Here is a 16,858-nt window from a genome sequence, read left to right on the forward strand (position 1 = left end):
TCTCCTCAAGATCTGTGGCTTCCCCTAGTTTCTCTTCATTTGGATTCCTTAACAATGTTCCAGATTTGAGCTTTTCCCCTTCACACCTCTTCGTCCGATTTCGTTGTAAAGTCCTATCCTTTTGACCTCTTTGAAGACATTATCCCCTGATTTTTATCGAGAGTTTTCTTAGGTGACTTCGGTCATTTGAGATGTAATTAACTATAGGGGCTTGCCCTTATAGGGAGCTTTTCCGAACCCAGCTTAAAATAAACCCTATTTAATTATTTGTATTAAATAGGGGAACTTGTCGGCAAATAAAATGGTTTCGCAGACCCAAACGGACGTCATATCTTTCTTAGTTTATTTGATCGAGCTTCATCCTCAGGTCTTGTGTTTATTCTTCGGGGTAGATACAGGATTTGAGGTAGAGCGCTCTTTCATTTAAACTGTGAAAAATATGAGGTCAGTTTGATTTCGTATTTTTCTAAAATTATATATATATATGTAAATTAAAAAGTCCTTCCGAAGCGGGTGACGGGATTTCGATTCCGGCGACCGACAGCTTCTTACGGGCGACCCCCAAACGTAACTTCCCCCCTTTTTAAACGCCGACAGCTTAAGCAATCACTAAGAGTGTGGTTTGAAAAGTTTGCTAAAATCATAAGATATACTAGAAATTCTCAAAGTCAAGCTGATCATACACTATTCATAAACACATAGGTGATATCATTGCATTAATAGTATATGTGGATGACATAACTCTTATTGGTGATTATGAAAAGGAGATTCTCAATATAAAATAAGTTCTTGGCACTAAGTTTAAATTCAAAGATTTAGGAAACATGAGATATTTTTTAGGTATGGAAGTAGCAAGGTCCAAGAAAGGCATTATTATATTACAAAGAAAAGATATCCTAAATCCACAATAATTGAATGCGAGCCTGTCGATACTCCAGTGAATCCCAACAAGAAGAAATCTAATAAGTAAAATAAAGTGCATAGCTGAATAAGGCAAAATATGAAAGATTGGGGGGAAGAATCCTCTACCTGTCACATTTGAAACCAGATATTGTTTACTCTGTCAGCATTGTAAGCCAACAAATGAATAACCCAAATGAAGAGCACTTGAGAAGGGTGTACAAGATTTTGAAGTTTCTCAAGAAGACTCTTAGTCGTGGATTCATTTTTTTAGAAAACCATAAACAGAAAGGTACAAGTCTACAGTGATACAAGTGGGGTTGGGGAACTCACTGACAAAAGGTCCACCACAGTTTAGGGCTTCTATGTATGGGAAAATCTGGTTACATGGAGAAGTAAAAAGTAAGTTGTTTCTAAAAGCAGTGTTGAATCAGAGTATATGACACATGTTTTAAGAATCTATGAAGGGATCTAGATTCAAAAATTATTAAGGAGATTTGAGTGCACCTCCAATAGATTTATACAGATATTTGTGACAGTCAATCAGTCACCAGTATTAACAAGAAACTAGTGCATCATTACAGAATCAAAAATATCAAAATTTATAGAAACTTTATCTTTGAAAAAGTTAATGTTGGAATTATACAATTAAGCTGCATCCCAACACACCAATAACTGTTAACGTCTTCACCAAAGCTCTTCCTTTTTAAGCTCAGTCTCACACTTCAATACCAAGTTTGGTCTCTATAAAATCTATGACCCAGGTTGAGGGGAGTGTGGAAAGCTGAGAAGTTTAACTCCTCTCCAAGGTGGGTCGGCCAGTTGCTTTACAAATAATGGAAAGATTCGATTGGGGATATATTTGTAAACACCTTTCTTGGTTTAATTTCCTTCCAGTTTTATGTTTCTTTATTTTGTATATGAGAATTATTTAATTTCCAAATTTATACTAGATATATTTGGTAAGTTTGTAAACTGGAATTCGTTTCACTATATATATGTATCCTAAATGCGAATAATGAATTTTCATATTTTTCTTTCCCAAGTAATTTCTACATGACACATTCTTATTACTTCAAGATTAAGTTGTCAGATAAAATTGAACTTTGAAACAATGAATGAACTTGGAGAACACCACCCCATTATTGATGCAAGTTGCTCAGATGTAAGTGTGGTTTAACTCGAGCTATACAATAATACAAAATATTACAACAAAAAGCCCACCCTATTCACAAATTGTAGACGAGGGCAACACCAAAAGATGGGTAGGAATCCCAGGGAAAAGAAATAGCAAAGTTCGCATAAGTAGAGGAAGAAGTAGAAGAAGAGATCCTCAGGAAGGAAGAAGATGCCAAACACAAAACACATCAAATAGATCGCAAATAGATGATAGTAGGAAGAGTGTGTGCTAAGCTAAGTGAGGTCGAAAATGAGCTTAACTTATTTATCCTTAATTTTCTCTTAAAATGAGCATAAGCCATGCCTTCTTTGCTTAAAAAAATGCAAAGATTTGTATTTGCTAGAGAGATGAAGCTTAAGCTAAATTAAGCTAGCTAGTAAGCCTAAACCAAACTACCCAATAATACACAGTTGCACATATTATTAATCTTCCAAGGCAGTTACATACGCATACACATAAATGGAAGGTGATAAGCTGTATTTTTTATCTTCCAAGAGAAAAAAACATTATGCCAATGCAAATACAATAATTCTGATTTGGTATCCCTGAAAAAATTTATGGCAAGTGCATGCGTAGTTAATATATAGATATATATATATATATATATATTTGGTGGCCTAGGAGAGAGCAAGTAAGGCTTTTTATATTATATATATATATATATCTGTGTGTGTGTGTATTACAACATTTATTTAAATAATTATTAAGTACTAATAATAAAACATAAATAATTATTATTTTAAATTGTGTAAAATTTTTCAGAAAGTGAAGATAAATTAGGCTATATTTAAATCAATGATAAATTATTAAATTAATTAAAGTAAAAATATGACAAAAAAATACTTGTAAATAAAGTACATCTTTAACCAAAAAAATCTATATTACTACGACAGAGGATGTTATAATTTCATCAGGATAAATTTTCACATTTAAATTTAAAAAAACGAAAATCATATCTATATACCCTATTCTATAAAGATTTCACATCACCCTATAAGTGTCTCTAATATCAATCAACAATTAAAAATGCATTTAAATATCCAACTCCAAAAGCCCATCTTTACTTCCAAGACAGTTCTCACATTCCATTTATTTTGTTTGTAGAAATATAATTTGATATACGTTTTAGTATTTATTTATCCATAATTTTGGAATATATTTGAAAATGTAAATTAACCCCATAGAATTCAACCAAAGTTTTGGAATCTCTTAAAATTTTGCATAAAATTTTGAAAAACATATGTTATATTACTAATATGTTATTTTACTTTTTCCATTTATTGATATTTCAACCTACACTTAGGATTTAAATTTTCAACAACTAGAGAAAAAAATTTTAAAAATTAAACATGAAAACTAGTTTTGTAGGACTTATAACCAAAAAATTGAAAAAAACAAAAACGTAGATATTTTTTTTGTGAAAAATAATATTTTCTGCTCACTGAAAATGAAGTATTAAATCACACTTTTGGCAATTGTTTTCTACTTTTAAATCATTATTATTTTCCTAGCTGCAAAATAAGTTTTTATGCTAGATATTTTAATTTTCTTCTTAGCTTTTCATATAACAATTCTTTTTTATAAGCTTGGATCACAATAAATTCTTATTAATACATTAACAAAGAATTTTGAAAGAAAATACTTGAATATAAATATGACAACTTCATGCATATATGTTCCATTCATTGCCTTGAAAATCTTTATGGCTATCAAACTCTTATTTTCTAAAATCTTAAACATTTAAAATTAAATATTGTACAATGAAATAACCATATAGATAAGTTTGACATATTTTTTTCAAGATTGTAATTGTAGTCTAATTTATTATCTAGAATGTGGAATTATCAATTCTCAATCTACCACTAAAAAATACAAAAAAAAATTTTAATTTTTATATATTTGTGATAAATAAGTATAATACTATATCATTATTAGTTATCAAATAATATGAATCATTTAATTAAAAATTAAACATTTTTTACTATTTTTATACTTTTCTTCAATTGTGTACAATGTAGGGGTGATATCAATTGAGGTTTGACTGAGCTACTGTAAACTCAATATAAAAAATTTTGATTTTGACTCGAGTAAAATTTGATTGAAGTTAATAGTTATCAATTTTGAGTCTAAGTTTAGATTAGCTCAAGTAAAGACTATTAACTTTATAAAATATTTTGTAATTATCAAACAAGATAATTATAAATACAAAAATATTCAAAATTTACTTATACAAGGTTACGAGTATATTATAACATTTGCTAAAAAATAAATGATAAGATTAATCCTCAAAATAGTTTCCTAACTGTTCATTTGTAACCAATTTAACCCCACGGTATCACATTTCTCCAATTTAGCCTCTCAACAACAATAACAACAAGCTTTTATCTCACTAAGGGTCCGTTTGGGGCAGCTTATTTGGTACGATGACGTTTTGGAAATACACTTGCTCTGTTTGGGTAAACTGCGTTTTGGCAGCTTATGCGTTTTGAGAACGTTGAAAGCAGTATTTTCAGAACACACCTAGATATGTGCAGCGGCAGCTTTCTGGTTGCAATATGGCTTTTTCAAAAAAATAAAAAATTGTAATAACCACTGCATCTAGCTTATCAGCAGATTATTTTTAATCAGTTTATCAGCAGATTATTCAATAAGCAACAGCTGCCCCAAACAGACCCTAAGTTGGGCCGACTACATGAATCCTTTTTCTCCATGGTGTCCTATTAAGTATCATATTTTCATTTAATTCCAACAAATTAAGATCATCTTTTATAAAGCAATCTCAAGTTTTTTGAGGTCTACCTCTACCTTTCTTAACATAAGTCAAATCTAAAACATCTACTCTCCTAACTGAGTCATCAAATGGGCGGTCGACATTTATTTAGCCAAACCATCTAAGGCAGCTGCTCTCTTTAATCTTGTCTGCCACAGGTGTTGCTCCAACCCTTTCACGGATATATTTGTTTAACATTTTGTATTTAAGTGTAAAGCCACTCATCCACTAGAGCATTCTCATCTCAGCAACACTTTAACTTAATTTTATTTTTCTCTTTTACAGGCCAACATTTTGCGTCGTAAAGCATTGCAAACCTCACCACCATCTTACAAAATTTTCATTTAAGTCTAAGATTGTGTTTGGGGCGGCAGTGCAGTAGCGATGCGGTGTCGAACTCACTTTTTTCTGTTTGGCAAAACTAAGTCTTATCTGTTGTCGAAAGCTGCGTTTTCCCCCCAGACCTGACTACCTGCAGTGGCTCCTAGAAAACTCCGGTCTGACTTTAAAAAAAAAAAAATTGCAATAATCACCCCAGTTTTTTGAACAACAACTTATTCTCAAGCAGTTTCAAAATTGTTTCTTCAAACAATTGCAGCTGCCCTAAACCGACACTAAGTGGTATTTTTTTATCACACAATAGACCCGAAGCATTCCTCCACTTCAACGATCTAACTTGAATTCTAATAATAAAATCCCCATCTAAATCGCCATCACTTTAAACTGTAAACTTGAGATTTCCAAAATGTTCACTCCTTATAATGATTAGATCACCTATTATTACAACTCAAAACTAGATCCTTTACTTCTAAAATTACATTTCATGAACTTAGTTTTAGATTTACTCAGACGAAAACCTTTAGAATCTAAAGTAAACCACCCATTATTACAACCCAAAACTAGATATATTACTTCTAAAATTACATTTCATGAACTTAGTAGACAAAAGCTTTTAGAATCTAAAGTAGACCTCCATAATTCAAGTTTTTTTCTGACCTCTTTCTAGTCTTATCCACAAGAAGGATATCATCAGCGAAAAGCATACACCAAGGTACATCCTCCTATAAATATCCAGTAAGAAAATCCATAATTAAAGCAAAAAGATATGGACTTAAAGAAAGGCAAATCCAAGGGACGCATACAACATGGTGTAAACCAACTGAAATAGGAAAATAGTTGGTCAATCCTCCTTGTGCTCGAACACAAATAACATCACTAGTACAAATATCTTTAATGACTTGAATAAAAGAAATGTCAACACATTTCTTTTCAAGATCTCTCCAAAGTACTTCTCTTTTGAAACTTTATCAAAAGTTTATTCATCTAAATCAACAAAAATCATATGTAGATCCTCCTTTCTCTCTCTATACTTCTCCATCAAACATCTCAATAAATGTACCGCTTCCATCGTAAACTTGCCTGACAATGGCACTATTCCAATTTAGTCTCTCGAATACAAAAAATTAATCCAAACTAATCACCAATGACTAGAGGGAGCAAGCAATGGCGATCATGACTGTTAGGTAGCGACGACCGAGGTGGCGGCCTAAGGTGAGCAAACTGAGCAGTGGTAGAGGACGTCAATCAGAGTCCACGATAGTCATGTTTAAAGACAAGAAAAACACCTAATGATTTTTTGTTGTTGATCTTATAAACAAGCAAAACATTGTTGCTTGCCAAAATTCAACACATTTTCCCAATTTAGTCTCTTGACAACAATCAAAACAACAACAAGTCTTTATCCCACTAAGTGGGGTCGGCTATATGAATCTTTTTTCTCCATTGTGTTCTATTAAGTAAGTGTCATATTTAATCTTTTTTCTCCATTGTGTTCTATTAAGTGTCATATTTTCATTTAATTCTAATAAATTAATATCATTTTTTATACAACATACCCAACTTTCTTAAGGTCTATCTCTACCTTTCTTAACATAAGTCAAATCTGAAACATCTACTCTCCTAAGAAAGTCATCAGATGGATGATTCATGTTTACGTAACCAAACCATCTAAGGTGACTTTCTCTAATCTTGTCTGTCAATGAAGCCACTACAACCCTTACACGGATAAATTTGTTCCGCAAGTGTAAAGCCAACTATTAACTTGAGCATACTCATCCAAGGATTACTTTTAAGATAATTTTAATCATCTTTTACGGAACATTCTGAACCATAAATCATTGTAGGTTTCACCACCATCTTATAAAATTTAATTGTAAGTCTAAAAGGTACTTTTATATTACACAATAAGCCCAATGCATTCCTCCACTTCAACCATTGAACTTGAATTCTACCCATCACTTTGAGAAATAAACTTGAGATATCTAAAATGTTCGCATCTTATAATGATTTGATCACCCATTGTTAAAACCCCAACACTAGATCTATCACTTCTAAGATTATATTTCATGTATTTAGTTTTAGATATACTCATCTATCACTTCTACTAATAATATCCTCATTTAAATCAACTTACTTCGAACAATAAACTCGAGATATTTAAAACATTCACACCTTATAATGATCTTATCACCCATTGTTATAACCCCAACACTAGATCTATTGCTTATAAAATTACATTCCATGTATTTAGTTTTATATCTACTCAAACAAAAATCTTAAGACTCTAAAGTAGGCATCTACAATTAAAGTCTTTATCTGAACCCTCTCTAGTCTTATCCACAAGAAGGAAAATCATCGACGAAAAGCATACACTAAGGTACATCCTCCTATAAATATCCAGTAAAAACATCCATAATTAAAGCAAAAGGATACGAACTTAAAGCTAAAACATGGTGTAAACCAACTGAAATAGGAAAATACTTGGTCAATCATCCTTGTGTTCGAACACAAATAACAGCACTAGTACACATATCTTTATTGACTTGATTATAAGAACTGTTAACACATTTCTTTTCTAGACCTCTCCAAAGTACTTCATTTGGAATCTTACCATAAGTTTTTTCTAAGTCAACAAAAATCTCATGTAGATCCTTCTTACTCACTCTGTACTTCCTCATCAAACCTCTCAATAAATGCATACCTTCCATGATAGACTTACCTGGTAATAGCAATTTTCCAATTTAGTCTCTCAACTATACAAAATTAATCCAAAATGGTGACCAATGACTGGAGGGAGCAAGCAATGGCGACCATGACTCTTGGGCAGTGATGGTCGAGGTGGTGGCCTAAGGCGAGCAAACTGAACAGCGATAGACGATGGCAATTAGCGGCCATGATAGTCATGTTTAAAAACAAGCAAAACACAAAATAAAATTTTTCAGTGTTTTTAAAAAAAAGCAAAAGACCTAATAAAAACAAACAAAACACCTAATAAAACACCTAAGCAATGTTTGGTAGCCTATTAATAGATGGATTTAGCTTAAATCCAGCCAAACACAAAAAATTTGAACCTTCAATCCAACGCTCCGATAAACTGAATTTTCTCGCATTCTATTTGTTTTTCCTCGTGTTTTGACTTCTTCTTAACATAAATTAAAATTTATTAAATCTGAGTCGCAGAAGGACTCCAACCATCCTCCCTTAAGCCCACCTATTGATTGAAATCTCTAATGAGCTGCTCAATCTGCCCAAATCTATCTGACTGCTCAACCCACAATTGTAGTGCCTTCTCCCCCAAGATACCTTAAGAGCAAATTCAACAAACAAGCGCTCAGCCTATCCCTTCTACTTGACATCCACTCATTTCTAGCCAATGACAACTGTAATAACATTAATCTCATATATCGCTACAATAACCTACATTGCAATCCCAATGATGAATCCATTTGGAGGTTTATCCTAACCATGATTGGTGTGAGCAAATACAAGGTTGTATCCAATCAATCCCATTAAATGTGGCTATTGTTCAGCTTGTTCGCTCAAATTAGTTAATATTGGTAAATTTGATAAAGAAGAGAGTTGAAGGGGAAGAAAATAGTTATTAAAGATTTATAAGACCAATTAGGGGTTGTTGACTTAGGCTAGATGTGCATTTCACATAAAATCAAAAATATTATAATTCGTGCATTGGCGCCTAAGCGCTAAGACCCCTTGCTTAAGCACTGGATAACCCGAGAGGTAGACACCTAAGTGTCAAACCAGAACACCTAATTTAGCGAACGAGTGAATTAATGAGCCTTATTTAAAATCCAATCAATAACCTACACTGCATTAGAGAAAGTCATCTTAGATGCTTTGGTCACATTAAATGTAGATCATCTGATGATCCGTTTAGGAGAGTAGATGTTGTTTTTATCACATTTAATTATCAAAGTAATTTAAGTGCCAAACCAGAACACATAATTTAGAGCTAGGCACATATATGAGCCGTATTTAAAATCCATCAATAACCTACACTGCAATCCCAATGATGAATCCATTTGGAAGTTTATCCTAACCATGATTGGTGTGAGCAAATACAAGGTTGTATCCAATCAGTCCCATCTCAAGGCAATTATAGAGCAACCTGGCCCATCGGGTTGGACCAAACCAATGTGATGGAGCTCTCCAACCCTCATACTTGGCTAGCATTGGGGCCATCGTTCCAAACGAGACTGGAGACCTTCTTGAGACAATGGGAAGACATGCCCAACATTGGGACACCACACACGTGCTCCGACGTATCATTGAACCATTGATGTTAGAGTTGCACATTGTTGTGGGGGACAACTTGAATTATCATTGAGGGGGACAATGTGAATGCTATAAACTTTTTCCAAAAGCCTATGCAAGAAATATCATGGCAAGCCAACTTGAATTTGCATTCATCTAACCGTTCAAGCAAATCACATTTCAACACGTAGCTAGAGATGATAATAGAGCAACACATTGTTGTGTCCACATTGTCCTTCAAAGCGGGTTTATTTAGAAAGATGTAAATAAGCAACATTCTATTTTGTTGTCTTATTTTAGAGGGTAGGTCTTATCTTGTGAAAGCTTGAGGCAGAGTTTTGCAAACCTTTTGCTTTTATATATAGTAATGCAAATGCAATATTTCAAGAATAAGAGAGAAAGAAAGAGATAAAGAGATTATTATAATAATTTAAATATATCTAAACAAACACCAAGAAAAATTCGATTCATTTGATTTGCTTCTAACCAAACAGTTCCAACATTTTTAAGATGCATGCATTCAAACACCCAATATTTCTAAAATGTGCGCCTTTTAAAAATGTCCAACCACCTTAAAGAAATCTAATGCCTCTAAAAGCTCAAAAGAAATAATGAAGATAAAGACAACGTTGAAATTGATTAAGAATAGAGCACTATTTCTGGTTCAAGGAGTTTGAAATTCACAATTCTCAAACATTTGAAAAAATTTTGGTGAAATTGCACACTCAATAGTGAATACAACCCATCGTGCTTCACCATGATGAAATGAGTCATCCACTCAACTCAAATTAGAGGCAAGTATAATAAATTCAAAACCAAAAAAACAAACCTAACTAAACATATATGGTTAATTCCAGTTTTATCAAAGCGCAAAATGCAATGCGATCCGCAAAGCTTTATTTTTGCTTCAAACTGTAAAGCACATAGCGAAGCGACACTTTTATTAGGAAAAGCACTAATAGGTTATATAAAACTATTAATGTATAAATAACTTCATTAGCCATTATAAAATATAAAGTATAACTTAAATGTTGATATAAAACAGAAAGAATTTTGTGCAATACCTAACTTGAAGGCAAACATTGAGGGTGAACCTATAAATTAAATTTTCGAACAATTTCTAATAGTTTGCTTATGGTAACTAAAAACTTAAAATTTGCAAAAAGAATTTATGAATCAAAACAAATCTAAATTTTAAAATATAAATAAACTAAAAAAGCTCAAGTTTCATAAAATAAGCTAAATTAATTAAGTATCCCTTTATTCCCTCTCGCTAAACTGTGAACCGGACCGACCACTTTACTTCAACGCTTCAAAATGCGCTTCAATGAAGCGAAGCTAGTGTCACGTGCTTCGCTTTGCTTAGCAAGGGAAGCGCTTTTAAAAGTATTGGTTGATTCTGTTCAATTTTAATATAATGATTCAACTTTGATTTTTATTAAACTAAATGAATCAAATAATCAAATAATATCAGGATTGAGTAAATAAATTCATTTGGATCAATCAGACCATTACCAGCTCCAATTGGCATACCCCCACCATGTCACTGATCTTGTCGTCCACTAAAGGGATGAAGAAATATGTTGAAAATATCCAAAAAGAGATCTAAAATTTATAATTTTAAAGAAGAACCGAGAATTTTAATAATTTTAGGCCTAATACTACATTTTTATTTGCTCAACATCAAACCGATTAAACCGGATTACATTTCTGTTTGATTCAATTCAATTTTAGAAAAAGTTTGATCGAGTTTGATTTCTTAAATTTCATATTTGGTTTCACTTGGTTTGATCAATATATGAACAAATCCATCTAGATAGACCGATTGCACATACAATAAAATGTTGAAAGTAGAGAGCCATTAACTTTTTATATTAACATTGAAAGCGTGGAGAAAGATGAAAGGGAGTCAAGCAAAACAAATTTCCCATCTACACTAAAGTGTAACAAAATCAAAATCTAGGATTTTAGCCCCTTAAAGGGGCAAGAATAATCGAGATAAGTAGAACTAGAAACAATCCTATGAAACTTTCCATTGATATTGTCATGCACAAGTATCAAAAAAATTACTTCAAAGTGTCTACATGAGAAGCTCTGAAAACAAGAAATTTATATTCATGCACCATGAACCATCAAATGCTACTCAGTATATACCAACTAAATCTCAAGTAAAACAGCAAGTAGGTTAACCCAAATCAAGAAGCATAGAAAACCATATAAAATAAATTCAAACAATAAAGAAAATAAAAGACAAAACAAAAAAACAAGTGCAAGAAAGATAAGAGAAAAATTTACTACATGTCTATTTAAATATTATTACAACTTTAGGCGACAATTACAAATATTATCTTAGTGGAAAAAGTACTAAAAATTTTACATTAAATAAATTATTACGAAAAATATATCCTCCATTTCTAACTTAAATTGGCAAGGTGTTTACAATCAAGAAGAATAAAACAAATTAGCATAATTAGAAAACGATTTCCTCTCAGTAGGATACACAAGCCTAACCCAATAATTATGAAACACAAGTCATAGTTGTGGAGCCAGCATTCTCACTTGAAGTGAATTTAATCACTCTCAAACCCAATCCCCAACATTATAATCCTAGTGGGAAAGAATAGGGTCAAATGATTTTCATAGAACAATTTTTTTATTCAACACATGCCACATAGTATTTGAGGTCCTCTGGCATGCATACGAATCAACTACAAAAAATCCGCCCTCTCTCTCTCTACCCACATTATCATTAAGACAAGCTAGGCATCCAAATGATATGATTTTACATCTGAGTTGGAATGATGATAACTAGACACAATGGTGTTTCCAATAAAAATGAAATTTGCATATTAAACAAATTAGGGTTGACCTCAATCCAAATCCAACCCACTAGTAAGCATGGGGTTGACATAAACATTTATGATACTTATGCAAAAACTAGCTCTACTATACATGGTAATCATCCCTCAGTGCTAAGCCTCAAAATAATATTAAGATTTAAGGGCGAAAGTGGTTAGCAAATTTGGTAGTCAACTTGAAATTAATAGATAATCTATAATCCTCAGTGACTACAGAGGCATGGTTTTGATGGATGTTAAAACATAATAGTTCTTTCACTATAGTAAAATTACAACCTAAAAACTTTTACTTCACCTAGAAATTTAACATCAAGCCACCTTAAGCATCAATAAAAAATTTGGTCACATGTTAATGCAATAAATGGTTTTGTTGGAAAAATAGATATCCTAAAATAATGGTAATTTTTACCGAAGAAAAGAGAAACTCGTTTAAAACTTAGATTTCCCTTTAATGAATAACAATGAATCCTTCCATGATTATATGATAAAGCATGTGAAAAAATGTTGCTATAACAATAAATTCAAACGAACATGCAAAACAACCATTAGTGCAGTACAATATTTGTCACCATACAAAAATAATCATAATATACGACATTGGCAAATGGCAATACAGATAAAACACCTTGACCATCATTTAAAATTTCCTTAAAAATGAAAAGCAAATAAACATGATTTAATCCTTCTATTAAGACCTTTGTAAGAACAATCACAATACAAAAAATGAGCAAAACACAGAAAAATTACAAAAAACAAACATGATGCTTAACTTTGATCAATTAACTAAGGGTCCGTTTGGGGCGGATTAAAATCGAGGGCGACATTTTTAAAACGTCGTTGTTTTGTTTGTTGAGCACGTCTATGATGCATTTCACAAAACGTCATTTTCAATTGTTAATAAACGCTGCCATGGGAATGAACTTGCAGTCGGTGTTTCTCGCTTATGTTTTAACCCTCTGCCCTCGACCCGACCTAGCATCATCGCTCTTGCCTCTCTCACGTCAGTAGTGTCGTTCTCTCCCACATAAGACCGGAGGCCGAGCCCCCTATTATCTTCGTCTTGCAAACTACTCGGACGAAGCCCTGGCTCTGTTTTCTTCTTCCTGGGATGAAAATGAAACTCCCTCGTTGTTAGCTGCAACCTCTCGATTCAGGTACGAAGCATAAATCGAAGCCCCTTCTTCACTCTTTTGCTCGGCTGCTTTTCATACAGTCGTGGCTAGGGCTAGTTGTGAAGGCAACGACAGAATTGTAGGGTACAAAAGCAAAAATTAACGGATCTCACAAAACCTAAAAGAATTTTGCAAGCAACGTCGCGCAAGTCTGCTCTCCAAGAATCCGACCTCTTTTCTGCATATTTGCGTCTCGCATCTTTTGTCTCACCCATCTCTCACCCTAAATCGAGCCCCTCACAGGTAAGTATCTCGCATCTCTTTGAAAGTCTTTCGTTTCTTTCACGTGTGATTTCGATCTGTTGCTAGCTTGGTTACAATGGATTAGAAAGAGGTATTTCATTAATGCTGATGTTGAGGTCTGTCGTTGAACGCTTAAAATTTGCGGAAAGAGGCATTGGTGAGAGTTTTGCTTTTGACTTGTGCATGATTTCTCTCTTCTTCTGTTAATCGATGAATTTACTGTTCCTCTTTTGTTTCTCGTTGCTTTACTTGTAGAAGAAAAAAAGGCAAGCTTCGGTTCATACAGTTCTAATATTTTGGGTTGGAATAATTTGCCTTGCTACTCTAGTTTGAAAATGATTTTTATTTAATTTCATTATTGTCATCATTAACCTTCTCACGATTACTGTAGAAGAAAAGGCAAGCTTCGGTTCATACAGTTTCTATTATTCATTTTGTTAGTTTCAAGTTAAAATTGAACCTCATATTTTTTTTTTCTTTTATTCCATAAAATGAATCTTCGAAAGTTTCAGAAGGGGTGTTGCGTAGATGTTTGGATTAACCTCATTTTTTGGTGTGAAAATGTGTAAAATAAGCAAAATTGGGGTATAAGATTTCTGCCACCGCTAAGTTTAGAGAGCTCAATACATGCTATCTCAAACTTGCATGGTTGGATAGGATGTTTCTCTGAATTATTGTTAGAATGTCTATGTTTTAGTTCATAAAATTTGAAGTTCTTTCTTTGAATGATAATTTTTTGCGTTAGTTTCTCGATCTTTTACGAGTTTGAGGATGATGACGAAACATATTACATATTATAAGATGCATTATTTATCATAAATTTAAATGTAATTTTAATTAGTTTTTTTTTTTTTTAGGATCTTGATACTCACTGTTAAGTGAGGTGGATGTATTTTTTTTGGTACTGTTATATAGTGGTTTTTTGCTTTTAAACTATAAAATATGTAGCTATTATATTTCTGTTGCAAACAATACTACTGCATAGGGCAGAATGGTCATTTATCCAAAAATAACTGCATATAATCTGTTTTATAAATGCATAAACCAAACAGTCTGTCAGCTTATTCAGATAAGTTGTTAATCAGCAGCTCATCCAGATCAGCTGCTTATCAGCAGATTATTGGTAAGTTGCAGGTGCCCCAAACATATGCTAAGTCCACGTGGCATCAATGTACTGTACATTATGATTAAAGATATAAAATCGCCTGAATTTTACACAAGATGTCCTACGGCTTACAAGATTGAGTCCCTAGGACAAACCATGACTCTGGACAATGATGCAGCAGCTAGTACCTCAAATTACATATGTTTAATTTATCCAATAGATGCTAGTTTCATCCACATCCTTCCATGGCAAATATAAAAAAATTAGACCTCTTGACGGCCATAATATTTTACTCGTATAGTTTCACACTTCCTATTCAACCAGTAAAGGTAAAATGATTACCAAAAACAAACATAAAAATGGAGTGCTGACCTAAAATAAGTAGAGACTCAATTTAATTAACTTAGTAACTGGATTGCAACTTATCAATATACAAGGCAAGACATAATAACTATTTCCTTCCAATCAATGTTTGCTAACATAATTATGCCAACAACCTGATTGTGCGGAAGTTATTCAAAGGTAAACAAAGGCATGTTTTCCTATCCATGTATATGCAGATTAAGAGCATCTACCTGTAACAAAATATGACTGACCCGATTAACCTTCATGCAGCGTCCTTAGATAACTCTCTTCATAGAACCATGCCAATCAAGAAATATTTCTCAGAAAAAAGAAAAGAAAAGTAGTAAACATAATCATAATAACAAGAACAATCATAAAAATGAGGAACAAAAATCAACAGTGTTTCGATGGCAAGTGGGCCTTCTAGACACATTAAAGAGATTTATGACTATAAACCAGTTCAAAACAATAGAATCTAAGAACCGTTGAATCACATAATTCAAACGGACACACAACAAGGGAAAAAGGATAAGGGGAAGAAACTAAATAGCTCTAAAGTCGTATACATTCGCTATCCTGCCTTACTCTAATATCAAACCACCCGTGAAACTTTCAGTTTCCTACTGGCTATAGGATAAGTTTGTTGCTCCAAGATTAATACGTAAGCATCAAAAAACACAACATAAAAGGAAAAGTTTAACGTAATTGAAGTGATTTCATCCGTGCTTAAATTCATTATTACCTAGGTAGCACCAACAATAATGTTGTTGATTGGAATAAAGATCAGCTTCACGAAGAAGCCCACAAATCCCATGACTACAAAACCAATCGCCGTCCGCACTGCCACCTTCGTAAACTCTGCATTCCAAATCCAGCCATTTTAATTCCAACTATGTCCCAAAATAAAAAATGAAGATCTAGAAATCTACGAATCGCAATTCGATCGGCAAGTGAAGAACAGGAGGAGGACGACGGGCTGTGATTGGGAGCTTACCCTTCCTGTCCGGCTTGTGGCATCGCTTCACGAGACGGACGCTGTCCTTAGCGAATTCCCTCACAGGATCAACAACAGAGTCTACGGCATCCATCAAGCTCGTCAAATGGCGACGAGCTGATTTGAGAGATGAAGGCGTCTTTTCGCGAGGGATGGCCGATGGGGAATTAGGGCAGAAACTAGACCGACTAATAACAAATTTTTAATGAAATAATAATCATATATTAATTAAATATTGAAGGACATTTAAAATTAATTTAGGGGCATTAAAAACATATCATATAATTCTTTTATATATATATATATATATATTTCTTTTATCATTATTAAATTTTTAAATCAAGAATATCATGCATAAATTTAGGACACCAATATTATAAATATAAACGTCAGACTTCAGGTATTAAATATATAAATACATAAGAATTGTGGATATGTAAGTAAATTTCTTATTATTTATATAAGAGAAGGTATAAAAATAGTTATTGTTCAAAATCCAAACTCCTTTTTTCTACCCAATCATTTTATTGCAATGGATTTAATTATTCTTTTTGTTCATTATATATATTTTAATGAGACAAAAATTTGTACCTTCAACTTGTTATTGACTAATAAAAAATGTAGCCCTAAATTGATGCAAGGCATCATAATATTTAAAATCAATTATATACTTAAATTAG

At 32.8% G+C, this 16,858-nt stretch overlaps 1 protein-coding gene across 2 annotated transcripts in view; it reads right to left on the bottom strand.

Moving 5' to 3' along the window:
* LOC110021745 (protein transport protein Sec61 subunit gamma-1-like) overlaps nucleotides 1-16,361 on the bottom strand; it is a 31,959-nt gene extending 15,598 nt beyond the window's left edge. Inside the window, exons 1-3 of one of the 2 annotated variants that reach the window (XM_020720363.1) lie at nucleotides 16,179-16,361; nucleotides 15,927-16,042; nucleotides 15,412-15,471 (exon numbers count right to left, since the gene is read on the bottom strand). In XM_020720363.1, coding sequence (XP_020576022.1) covers nucleotides 15,927-16,042; nucleotides 16,179-16,272 — 210 coding nt within the window. In that variant the 5' untranslated portion in view covers nucleotides 16,273-16,361 and the 3' untranslated portion in view covers nucleotides 15,412-15,471. Of the gene's footprint in view, nucleotides 1-15,411; nucleotides 15,472-15,926; nucleotides 16,043-16,178 lie in introns of those variants that run through there. The other variant, XM_020720362.1, reaches the window with a different exon arrangement.
* Between the last annotated feature and the right edge of the window lie 497 nt (nucleotides 16,362-16,858).

Source organism: Phalaenopsis equestris, unplaced genomic scaffold (assembly GCF_001263595.1).
Source record: "Phalaenopsis equestris unplaced genomic scaffold, ASM126359v1 Scaffold000140, whole genome shotgun sequence".
Classification (NCBI taxonomy): domain Eukaryota; kingdom Viridiplantae; phylum Streptophyta; class Magnoliopsida; order Asparagales; family Orchidaceae; genus Phalaenopsis; species Phalaenopsis equestris.